At 41.3% G+C, this 12,968-nt stretch overlaps 1 protein-coding gene across 2 annotated transcripts in view; it reads left to right on the top strand.

The window, feature by feature from the left end:
• Positions 1-12,132, top strand: part of STOX1 (storkhead box 1) — a 54,568-nt gene extending 42,436 nt beyond the window's left edge. Inside the window, exons 2-4 of one of the 2 annotated variants that reach the window (XM_045783363.2) lie at positions 2,588-2,740; positions 4,198-6,544; positions 10,284-12,132. In XM_045783363.2, coding sequence (XP_045639319.2) covers positions 2,588-2,740; positions 4,198-6,544; positions 10,284-10,431 — 2,648 coding nt within the window. In that variant the 3' untranslated portion in view covers positions 10,432-12,132. The remainder of the gene's footprint in view (positions 1-2,587; positions 2,741-4,197; positions 6,545-10,283) is intronic. The other variant, XM_045783364.2, reaches the window with a different exon arrangement.
• The last annotated feature ends 836 nt before the right edge of the window (positions 12,133-12,968 follow it).

The following is a 12,968-nucleotide window of genomic DNA, read 5'->3' as shown; positions in this document are numbered from 1 at the left end:
ACAGAAGAGCCTAACCTAGGTTGCGGGCAGCAACTCTGCCCTGTGTTGTGACTTCCGTGTTCAGAGATGCCCAGCCTGCCAGCTGCAGAAGCTTAAGTACACAGGGAAACAGAGCAATGTTGTGCATAACAGCACACTGCTTCTCAGTTTCCTTGTGGAAGTCCTCTATCTTCATGCAGATACAATGAATACCGTGGGCCACTCACCAGCTCTGGCTACAACCCTTCACACCTTGCCAATCCTCACCACCTTCCTTCCCCCTCAACAACTAGTACAATGTATTGGCTTCTCCACTGTCACTGGGTGAGTCAACTGCAGGGTATAACCAAGTTTTCTCAATGTTTTGGCTTCCCTTTGGCTACTCTTGATTCCCCATGCAGCCCCAGGGCCATGTTTATTTGTTGAACAGTTGGCTACCTGAACACTGCTATTATCAACACTCTAATCCTCTACCATTCCCAAGCAGACCTCACCTGGGAAGTTGTTAGAAATGCAGAATCCTGGGCTCTGCTTCGGGCCTTCTGAATCAGAATCTGCACATTCACACAACCCCGTGGTGATTCCCATATGCACTGCTGGCCTCCCTGGCTGTCACCCTTTTCATTCCAGATTGCCACGTCCCCTGCCAGCAACCATATTTCAATCCTCTTGAGACTCAGGGCTCCTTCATAATCTTTGCATTCATTTTTTTTTCAATTTAGTGTACTCTAAGAACGGCTCTTCAAAGCCCCTTTCCGCTCTTCAGCTCCTCATTCCTGTTTTTTTCTCCTCCCATTCCTATCCTCTCTCTCCCTGCCTTAACTCTGCAGAGATCAGATGAGCTTGCTGTGCTCACGTGTGTTTCCTTCTAGGCTTTGGTCTTCTCCCACCCTCTATTCTTTTCTCAGGTCCAGATGAAGTAATATCTTCTTTATTTCTGAGGCCGTTCTTCTACCTGTGCCTTTTGACATTTTCCTATTCCCCTCTGTGGGATCTTCCTGTTCGCCTCTGTGGGATCTTCCTGTTCCCCTCTGTGGGATCTTACTGGTCTTCTCTCTCCCAGAATCATGTGCATTGTTTCGGCGAAGCCCTTCGTTTTTGGATCCAAATGTGCAGAGATCTTCTTTTAAGAAGATCACAACATACACACACATTCACATGCACTCGATCCTACTCCCTTCTGGTTTGTGTTCTATTTCTCCTCTTTCAGAACCCGATTTTTCCGACCAATGGTATAGAACAGTGGTTTATAATTAGGGCAGTTTTGCCTTCACCACCCCCCCTCTTCCGGGGACATTTGTCAATGTCTGGAAACTTGTTTGGTTGCCGCAACTGGGGGAGATGCTACTGGCATCTAGAAGTGGGTAGAGACCAAGGACGCTACTAAACCTGCTACAATGCACAACGAAGAATTAGCTGGCTAGGCAGGCCATCTTGGTTTGCCCTTGACTTTCCTGCTCATCACACTGAAAATCCTATGTCCCAGGAAACCCCCCAGTCCTGGGCTTACTCAGATGGGTGGTCACCTTATATCTGACCCCCAATGTCAAAAGTGCCAAAGTTAAGAAGTCCTGCTCTAGAAGGAGGATCCATTAACCTTACTTTTTTCTCACCAACTCCCTTCCCTTCAAGCTGACATTTAGTTTCTGTGTCTTTTTCTATGAAAACAGTTCTATTGAAAGACACCAATGGTCACTTTCCAATCAAGAAATACAATGGCTTTGGACACCTGGGTGGCTCAGTTGGTGAAGTGGCTGCCTTTGGCTCAGGTCATGATCCCAGGGTCCTGGAATCGAGTCCCGCATCAGGCTTCTTGTTCAGCGGGGAGCCTGCTTCTCCCTCTGCCTGCCGCTCTCCCTGCTTGTGCGCTCTCTCTCTGACAAATAAAATCTTAAAAAAGAAAAGAAATACAATGGCCTTTTTTCCTCCTCCCTCAACCTTTCTTTTTATTTATTTATTTATTTATTTATTTATTTATTTATTTATTTTTTAAAGATTGTATTTATTTATTTGACAGAAAGAGAGGAGAGAGCGAGAGAGCACAAGCAGGGGGAGTGACAGAGGGAGAGGGAGAAGCAGGCTCCCCGCTGAGCAAGGAGCCCAATGCGGGGCTCGATCCCAGGACCCTGGGATCATGACCTGAACCAAAAGCAGACACTTAGCCGACTGAGCCACCCAGGGGCCCCGGCTTTCTGTATTTTAAATAAAGAAATAAGAATTCCATCCCTGCCTGCCCCAGATAGTTAATATGATTTAAAAAAATGCTTTGAAAAATGTGAATTACCATATGAGCATTGTCTGACCTGAACTCTGATAGCACTTTGTGCCTTTCATCTGGAAACTTACTATCTCTTGCATGTAAAGTAGTGACCAATTCTACAGACTTCTTAAAAAGTAGGGAACCCGAATGTAAACCTTTTTCTTCTATGCTTTCTGTCATTGTTCATGCCATGTTATCAGATGCGGAGGAAAAAAACTGATGAGAAAAATAACAATTTCACGTGCTATTCAGTTTTTTATTCTTGGTTCACTAATTACAAATAGTTTTTACTACAAATGTATCACCTTTCCTTTTTTTTTTTTTTTTTTTTTTAACCCTCCAATTTAGGTGACGTCTTTCCAGTGCAAATGAATCCAATAGCTCAATCTCAGTTTATACCCTTGGCTGAGGTTCTTTGCTGTGCTGTGTCTGATATGAATGCTGCTCAGACTGTGGTGACGCAGGAAACACTACTGGAGCATTTGGTGAAGCACCACCCAGGTAGCGTGACAGGTTTTCTCTGCTAGTTCATTGCTTGCTTTCTATTGATAAATCCACTTAAACATGTAAATAAACTGGACGATATTCAATTTTTTTTTCTATTGTAGCACCTTGTATTAGAGCCCTGCTAGGAAAAGGCCTGCATCAATGAATTTGATAAGGGCATTTCTTTGACTTTCCAAATGAACTTTTTCTTTTTTTTCTTTTTCTTTCTTTTTTTTTTTTGCTTATGGCAATAATCATACTGTAGAAGGAGTACAAGGCAAAAAAGGGAAAAGTTCAACCTCTGCCCCCACCCCGTTCTTCCATTGCCACTTCCCAGAGGTGACAGCTTCTATTGTTTATCTTTTCCTGTGCGTACTTTTGTAAATTGTATTTGAGCTTATGTATTTTTCTATAACATGAATTGGATCATTCTCTATATTCTGTCTGCACCTTGCTTTAAGTTAAAAAAATATTTTGGGGGGGGGCGCCTGGGTGACCTAGTTGCCTAAACGTCCAGCTCTGGATTTTGGCTCAGGTTGTGATCTCAGGGTCGTGAGATCGAGCCCTGAGTCAAGCCCTGCTTCGGGCTCCAAGCTCGGTGGGGCGTCTGCTTGAGATTCTCTCTCTCCCTCTGGCCCTCCCCACCCCCCATGTGTACACGCTCTCACTCTCTCACAAATAAATAAGTCTTTTAAAAAAATTTAGAGATCTTTCTGTATTATTATATATTGATTTATTTCATTCTTTTCACAGCTGCATGAGATTCCAATGCATGGATGTAGAAGAGTATTTTTCATTTTTCCCATTATAAAATGAATATGCTTATTGTAGAAAAATCAAGAAAATATAGAAAAGTAACCACTTACAGTATCCCAAAGGAAATCAATGTTAATATGTTGATGTATTTTCTGGTATTATACAAACATGTTTCACCATATAAATACAATTTTGATCCCTGCTATTTGGAAAAGGAAATTTCTTTTAAAATTGTCACCTTCCTACTTTGAAAAGCCATCATAATACAGATATTAGGTAGTTTGCCCTCATCCTGGCACAGACTGGTTTTCATTTTCTCTTTGGATTCTTATTAAGATTGAAGCAATGAGGCTGCGATTTTCAAAAATTCCCATGTTTGCTTTCAAGAATGCTGTCTTGAAGTCAAAATTTAAGTTCATGATGGGGTTGTATAACTTGCTGTGTGTATTCGAGGGAACTCAGATTTTTTTCTCTATGTAACCATTAATTTGCCCTATGTCTTTGTGTGGACCAAATTATATTCCTATTATTCAGTTAACTTGTGACTATTATGAATGCTTCTTTGGCATTTTAATTACATTTACTAACTGTGTTACAGTTAGCTCTGGCTTCATCAAGCATTTGTGTGGTCATTTCTGAGTTACTGATTTCACTCAACGGAATGTTTTTTTTTAATTCAAAATCTATCAGTGTAATGAAATGCTTGTTTGTTTTAGGCATTGCAATTCCATCTCAAGATATTCTCTATACCACTCTCGGAACTCTGATTAAAGAAAGGAAAATTTATCACACTGGAGAGGGATACTTCATAGTCACTCCTCAGACTTACTTCATCACAAATGCAGCCCCCCACGAAAATAAGAGAGACCTATCAGATGAAAGTCACCCGATGCCAACGTGCATTACGTATCTGGTGAGCGTGGCCAGCTGTGCAGAGTTAGCCAAAGAAAATGCTGCCCCCATTTCCCATTGTCAGTCTTGCCGGTGTTTCCCTGATCCGTGCACTCAGGATGTAGAGGAGACACCAGCGGCTGCAGAAATGGCTAGAAAAGGCCAGAAAGGTCTTCAGGAATCCAGATCTTTGGTACAGAATCGAGCGGTTTCAGTGTCTGTGGAGAATCACATCTGTGAAAGCGCCAAACCGTTACCAGAGACAAAAGACAGAGAAAAAGGCAAGAAGTTTGGCTTCAGCCTCTTCTGGCGTAGTCTGTCCAGGAAGGAGAAGTCCAGAGCAGAGCACAGCAGTTTCTCTGCCCAGTTCCCACCAGAAGAATGGCCCGTTCGAGATGAAGATAACTTGGACAATATCCCTCGAGACGTCGAACATGAGATTATCAGACGAATTAATCCCATTCTGACTGTTGACAACTTAATCAAGCATACAGTCTTAATGCAGAAATACGAAGAACAGAAACACTGTAATAGCCAGGGCACGTGCACTGATATGCTGCCGTTGAGGCATAAATATCCTTCAAAAGAGGGAGTGAGGAAAAGGCGGGGCCGGTCTGCAAAGTCTCGAAGGCAGGGCCATTCTCGGAGGGATGGACACAGAGCCGGGAGTCAGGGAAGTGAGCCAGGAAGCCTTAGACTGGAGAAACATCCCAAGCTACCTGCTACACAGCCCACCCCCAGGATTAAAAGCCCAAATGAAGCAGTAGTTCAGAAACCACTTGATGAGAATCTATCTGTGCTGGGTTCCCATTTGATTTACAAGAAGCGAATTAGTAATCCTTTCCAGGGTTTATCTCACCGAGGCAGCCCAATCACCAAAGGGCACAACATCCAGAAGACCAGGGATCTGAAACCCAGTCAGACTGGACCAAAGGGAAAGCCTTTCCAAAGGTCAAGGTCTTTGGATTACTCAAGAATCTTTGAGGGTGGAGCCAAACAGCCACATGCTGAAAGATGTAAAGATAAGCCGATGGCAGAATCCATTTCTATGAGTAACTCTACTGTCAAACCTATCAGTGAGGACTTCAGAGATCCCCCCTTAAATTACTCTCAATGTAGTGTCTTGCAAAATGGCAGTCAATGTTGTTCCTTTCGGGAAAACCTGTTGAGATATGATGTATATGGTGGAAAAAATGAGGTAATCCCTGAAGTCTTGAGGAAAAGTTACTCTCCCTTTGACGTATTACGGGAGGCCAAAGAAACACAGCATGTCCTGCTGTCACAAGGTTCCTCCTCTTCAGGCCGTGCCTCCTCTGCTTGCAGATTAGTTGATAACACTATACACCAGTTCCAAAATCTTGGTCTTTTGGATTACCCAGTTAGTACGAACTATTTGAGACAAGCTGAGAGACAAGATGGAGACTTAGAAGAAATATCCACGAGAAAGACATTTGTCCAGGAAGCAGAGAATGTGGGTCTAGAAAACGAAGGGCTTTCTGATGATAACCAGGCCTTGTATCAGAATGAATTGGAAGATGATGATGGTGCCTGTAGCTCATTATATCTAGATGAGGAGGACTTTTCCGACAATGATGACTTATGTCAAGGGCTGCCTGGCCGCATTCAGTATTCCTTTACAGGGAGAAGCAAGTGGAATCATTTGGGGAAACAAAACGTGACGGAAAGATCTCTGGCTGAGTACAACAGCAAAATACACAGGTCTGAGCCTCAGGTGCTTAAAGGAAATGAGTGTTACAAACCCACTGGGTTTTTCACTAACGCAGGTGAAAGCCAAACACCTAATCTCTCTGCTGAAAGTGGTGGCCTCAATTCAGGGACTCAGTCCAGTTTTAACTATGAAGAGGAACCCAGTGTTGCTACATGTGTACAAACCGCAACATCTGCTGTTGGAAATTTATTTGATTACACAAGGAAAGCTGATTCTGGGACTGAAACCCTACAAGGCTCTGTTGGTGATACAGGAAAGAAACCAGCTAGCTGGAGTCAGAGTGCTCAGAATCAGGGAATGAGAAAGCCATTCACACAACAGGTAGAACTTCTCAACACTTCACATGTGCCAGTGTTGGCTCAGGAGCTCCAACACGCACACAGTCATTTGGAAGGAACAGAAAATCAGAGCATGGCAGGAGATAGTGGAATAGACTCTCCACGGTGAGTGTATGTAAACATTTGATCAGCCACTATTCCTCAGGAATGATTAAAATCAAGGGTGTACTGAATCACCTAGTGGGAGACTCCTGAATAAACTTTTTATAGCGATATAATTCTGCCAGCCGTCACTGAATAAATTGTATCAAATTACAACAAAATCTCTTATATAATAGGATAGAGTTCATTTTTAATGTGAACCAAAATTTACTTCACTACTACAGAATCTTGAATTGTTTCTAAAAGTAGGAAGGAGCTGCTATCAGTGGAGCACTTCCTCAACGGAGGGTTGGAAGTTTTCCCTTATGTTTCTGGTTCTACACACGTTGAGAGAGAGATGCAGCTACTTTCCACCAATATTTTCCATGTTAATTTGTTTAAATAACATTGCTCAGATTATGAAAGTAGTATGGTCATAATAGAATATTTGAGAAGTACTGAAAATTGTTTTAAAAGATTTATTTATTTGAGAGAGAGCACGAGTGAGCAGGGGGTAGGGGCAGAGGAAGATAAATCCTCAGACTCCCCACTGAGTTTCGAGCCCAACGTGGGGCTTGATCCCAGGATCCTGAGATCATGATCTGATCCGAAATCAAGAGTCAGATGCTTAGGGGCGCCTGGGTAGCGCAGTCGCTTGCCTTCAGCTCAGGGCGTGATCCTGGCTTACCGGGATCGAGTCCCACATCGGGCTCCTCCGCTGTGAGCCTGCTTCTTCCTCTCCCACTCCCCCTGCTGTGTTCCCTCTCTCGCTGGCTGTCTCTCTGTCACAAAAATAAATAAAAAATCTTTAAAAAAAAAAAAAAAAGAGTCAGATGCTTAACTGACTGAGCCACCCAGGCACTCCAGTACTGAACACCTATAATCACCCTACCATTTTATTTTATTTTATTTTATTTTATATTTATTTTTATTTTTTCAAAATATTTTATTTGAGAGAGACAGAGACAGTGAGAGAGAGCACAAGCAGAAGGGAGGGGGAAAAGCAGACTCCCCGCTGAGCAGGGAGCCCGATGCGGGGCTCAATCCCAGGACCCCAGTCGCTCCTACTCATTTTTTTATTATATAAAATTATTGTGTACTTCATTTTGAAAAAGTAAAGTAATGCAGAAATGTAAAAGGTAGGGGTGCCTGGGTGGCTCAGTCAGTTAAGCATCTGCCTTCAGCTCAGGTCATGGTCTTAGGGTCCTGGTATCAAGGCCTGTGTCAGGCTCCCTGCTCAGTGGCGAGTCTGCTTCTCCTTCTCCTCCTGCCCCTCCCCTTGCTCATGGGCGCTGTCTCTCGCTCTCGAATAAATAAATCTTAAAAAAAATATAAAAGGTAAAAATGGGGGCACCTGGATGGCTCAGTCCGTTGAGTGTCCACCACTTCGATTTTGCTCAGGTCATGATCTCAGGGTCATGGGATCAAGCCCTGCGTCAGGCTCCTTGCTCAGCTCCGAGTCTGCTTGAGAGTCTTCCTCTCACTCTGCCCTTCCTTCAGCTGGCACATTCCCACTCTCTCTCTCTCTATGTCTCTCTAAAATAAATAAATGAATTAATCTGTAATAAATAAATAAGTAAAATTGGAAGTCTCCATCCCCCAACCTTTGCCATTGCCTTTCTGTTGAGGTGACCTACAAATTGTTAACTGTTTGGTTTATTTATTCATTATTTATTTATTTATTTATTTTTAAATATTTTATTTATTTGAGAGAGAGGGAGTGCAAGAGAAAGAGCACGAGCAGGGGGGAGGGGTAGAGGGAGAGGGAGAAGCAGACTCCCCACTAAGCAAGGAGCCCAATGTGGGACTTGATCTCAGGACCCTGGAATCATGACCTGAGCCAAAGGCAGACATTTAACCGATGGAGCCACCTAGGTGCCCAGCAGTTTGGTTTATATTCTTTCAGACTTTTTCCTGTGCATTTATAAATATAATTATTTTTTAACAACAAGTCATATGGAGCTGTTGCTTTCTTTTTTCACTTAACATAAGTTAGGATATCTTGCAATCAATACATATAGATCCAGCTCATTCTTTTTAATGGCTGTGAATATTCCGTTATGTAAACCCCAGTATTTATATAGTTATTGTTTTCCTTCCTTTGACATTTAGATTCCCAATTTTTGCTGTAATGAATCAATCTGCAGTGGATTTTTTAAAAAAGATTTTATGTATTTATTTGACAGAGAGAGAGCACAAGCAGGGGGAGCGACAGGCAGAGGGAGAAGGAGAAGCAGGCTCCCTGCTGAGCAAGGAGCCCCATGTGGGGCTCAATCCCAGCACCCCAGGGTCATGATTTGAGCCAAAGGCAGATGCTTAACCGACTGAGCCACCCAGGTGTCCCTGGAGGTCTGCATTTTTTTTTTTTTAAATCAGAGAAAGAGAGTGAGCACAAGCAGGGGGAATGGCAGGCAGAGGGAGAAAGAGGCACCCTGCTGAACAAGGAGCCCAATGCAGACTGATCCCAGGAGCTTAGGATCATGATCTGAACTGAAGGCAGCTGCTTAACCAGCTGAGCCACCCAGGCGTCCCATGCAGGTCTGCATTTTTAAAACATATCTTCACTTCTTTATTAGGGAAGAGATCTTTCCTGCTTGAAACAATTGTTTAATTCATATCAAGTCTTTAAAGTATCAAATCAAAACATATTGTCTCCAAAGTAAACAATGGTTGTGTAAACCAACAAGCTACGGGTTCCCTTTCTCTCTAGCAAAAGCAGAAATGAAAACCAAAATCAAACCCAAAACAGATAAGGGAAATTATTCCTTGACATGCAACTGAGAATTTAAATTTGCGAAATCTTGAGAAATTTAATTTCTTTTTCTTTTTTTTAATTTTTATTTAATTTTTTAAAAAGATATTTATTTATTTATTTATTTTAAAAATATTTTATTTATTTATTTGACAGAGATAGAGACAGCCAGTGAGAGAGGGAAAACAAGCAGGGGGAGTGGGAGAGGAAGAAGCAGGCTTATAGCAGAGGAGCCTGATGTGGGGCTCGATCCCATAACGCCGGGATCACGCCCTGAGCCGAAGGCAGAAGCTTAACGACTGAGCACCCAGGCGTCCTAGGAGGACACATTTTTGAGGTATATCAATGTAATGAGCGAGTGATAGGAGACAAGGTGGAAAAAGGGGAATGTCAAAAGCAAAATGCCCAAACAGTAATGTGACTTGGCTGATGCAAGGCAGATGTGTAGATTAAGGGACTAACCTAGCCTACAGCTCCTTGGAAAGGAACATTGTCAATATGAAAAATATTATGGTTGGCTTTTCTCTTTCATATGACTTCTCAAAAAACAAATTACACTTCAGTTGTATAGAAGAGGTTTTCAGGGAACATGTTTTTCTTCCTTTTTTAAAAGTTTATTTATTTATTTACGTAATCTCTACATCCAACTGGGGCTTGAACTCACAACCCTGAGATCAAGAGTTGCAGGCTCTTCTGACTGAGCCAGCCAGGCGCCCTGGGAACTTACTGTTTCTGACTAGAATATAATTGACTATTGGATCTGAGAAAAGATGTTGTTCTGAAAATACGAACCTCTTGGAAAGCAGCTGTTAAATAATGGAGGTGCTGTTGTGAAGCCTTTAAAATGTAAGGAGCTCCTTAGATTTTTTAAAGGTTAACTTATATGATAAGTGTACCTTACTGTTAGTAAATGTTATACTGCATCAGAGTTAACAAATGAAGGTATAATGCTTTGATTAGAAATCCAGGCCCTTTTGGAAGGTAATAATTCTGTTATTTTTAATATCTTAGGACACAGAGTCTGGCATCTAATAATTCAGTCATTTTGGATGGACTAAAAAGAAGACAGAATTTTCTGCAGAACTTTGAAGGCACAAAGAGCGGTCAAACACTCACATCCAATTCCTTACTACAACTAACTCCAGTCATAAATGTTTAATTCTTATTTTTCTTTTGGAAACTTTTTGGTAAAAATGTACAGATTAATATAGAATATTTTTATCCGCTGAGTATATAAGAATTCTCTAAAGCCAAGCATAGGTGCTGTTAATTTCATTACATATTTTGTTCTAGTTGCTGGCTTTTTTTCTTTTTTTGATGTTTTAAAGCTTTTTTTAAAGCTTATTTTACTGTGAATCTATTGGGAATATATAGATTTTTCACAATTAAAAAACCACAAAATCCTTGGTCCTTTTCCAATTAAATGTAATTAACTCAAATTTTCAGACATTCATTAGTTTCTCAAATACATAGTGTGCTAATTTACTATACCCAGTAGTGAATTTCTCTATCCACACTAATACTGAGTTCTTATGTTAAGGATCTCACCAGATTTCAGCACAGAAATCCAGAAGATAGTGTTAGGGTTGTATAGATCCTTTGTTTACAACTGAAGTCTTTTATCATTATCAGAAAGAATTTATATAGATGTATTGGGTACTTTGCAACAAGAATTTTTTCTATGCAGTCAATCATTGCCACCAAGGATCTTTTCTGCAACCAACTTGAACACGAACAGATGGCCCCAAATCGTACTGACTGGCAATGTCCAAAATACCTGTGTGGCAGCATCTGGGTCTACTATTTCTCTGGTTCCTCCTCACATTTGAGGCACTCTCCACAGCATGGCAGTGAGAACTGAGGATGTTCTTAGATGGCGGAGATAGGAAGTAGAATGGTTGCAGAATGGTTTGTGAGAGGAGGTCCTGAAAGATTTAGAGAAAAGATGGAAGGTGGATGATTGTTCATTTACATTTGATCTACTTCCACTGAGACTTAGATAGCTTTGCTGGAATTTTTTCTGGCTGGCCTTTTCAGACCAAGTAGAGGAATGGTCAGTTCTCTTGGGTTTGGGGAACATGAGCAGTCAAGACTGGTTTCAGCATATTGGATAGATGCTAATGCTGACTTATGGTTGAGGGGATGTTTCTTCTAAGAGGTTTCTAAGGATTGTCAAGGCCTTAGATCCTAAGCATGACTGAATAACTGGAGAGTGTCTCTTTTCTCACCATCCTGATAACAGTGAAGGCAAGATGAAGCTCAGCACCGTGGAGAGCTGCCTCCAGGCGCTGGGGAAGTGCAGAGGAGGGGAGATCAGATACACTGCTGTGTTTTTCAGTGGTTGGCCCACTTGCTCCTAACTGTTGACTTCTAGTGGCTCTGAACAATCTACCATGGCATCGAAGATCAGCTGTGGTCACAAGGATTTTTGAAACCCTGGACAAAGTACCAAGAAGGGTAATCTGCACAACAAAGGCTTATGGGGAAGCATTGTTTTAGGGGGTCTTATAGCTTGGAATCATCATGAATGAAAGTTAGAAGAAAGATTTCAGCTCATTTGAAGAACTTTCCGTTGGTCAAAATTATCCATAGATGAAATAAACACTTTTATAAATGAATGAACTTCCCATTATTTAGGGCATTCAGGCAGAGACTTCGTGATCCTTTGGTATGTTGTAGAGATATTTCCGGTACTTAACAGGATAGCTGAACTAGATGATTTTGAAGATTCCTTCCAACTGTAAGGTTTTGTATTTCTAGATTCAGTGAGGGTTATATGTCAAATATATCTCAAGGAAAAAAAAAGAAAAAAAATAGGTTAAGCGAGGATCCTGCAAAATAATAAATTCATGAAAGATTCCGGAGTTCTTCCAGTTCTCCATTTCTGTACCTATCCTTGTCAGTCCTTGGAAAAAGGACCAACAACAACTCTGTCCTAACTTTGATTTTGGATCTGGACAAATTTCTTAATAGAGTGAGGGATCCAAAGTCTTTTGTGTCTCTAGTCACATGTAGGGACCAATGAAATCCATCTAATTTTGCCACTAGATGCACTATGACACTCCCTAATGTATTAAATGAAGACTATTAATGAAACCAATAAAGCTTTCCTTCTACAAAACATACATGACTACAGATATTAAAGATGGGTTTATGTGTTAATTGTTTGGGAGATTATTCTCTAAAATAGGTGACTTGCATTTCCCCCCCAATATTAGTTTACGTGTGATAACATTAGTTCTTGATTTCTCTTCCCCATTGTGGTCTATTCTCTTAAGATTTGTTTTCTTGAGGCATCATGATGACCTGAGTTGAGAAATCAAAGTTTGAATCCCAATTATAATCCTTAGGAGCTTAGGAGCTGTGTGATGGAGAAAGTTTCTGAACTTCTCTGATTCAGTTTTCTCATCTGTAAAAGGGTAATGGTATATCTACCTTGCAAAACTTGTATGATCTGAGGCTAATCTATTCAAAGTGCCCAATGCATGAGGCACCTGATATTGTTATATGTGTGTATATTTTTATACATTTATATATTCACAAAACTTGTTTGATAGGTGAATACATGGCCTACTACACAGGTCCCCTGTTTTTGCTAAGTTGTCTGGAGTTCCTCCATTTAGAGATTCAGTCCTTTAGGTTAAGATTATAAGAAGTATCAGTTCAAATCCAGATTTGCCTGGGGAGGTATTATGT

The sequence above is a fragment of the Ursus americanus genome, chromosome 6, assembly GCF_024610735.1.
Source record: "Ursus americanus isolate L20-20 chromosome 6, mUrsAme1.1.p, whole genome shotgun sequence".
NCBI classification, from domain to species: Eukaryota; Metazoa; Chordata; class Mammalia; order Carnivora; family Ursidae; genus Ursus; species Ursus americanus.
Note: the sequence above shows the minus strand (reverse complement) of the source record. Positions and strands in the feature narration are given on the sequence as shown.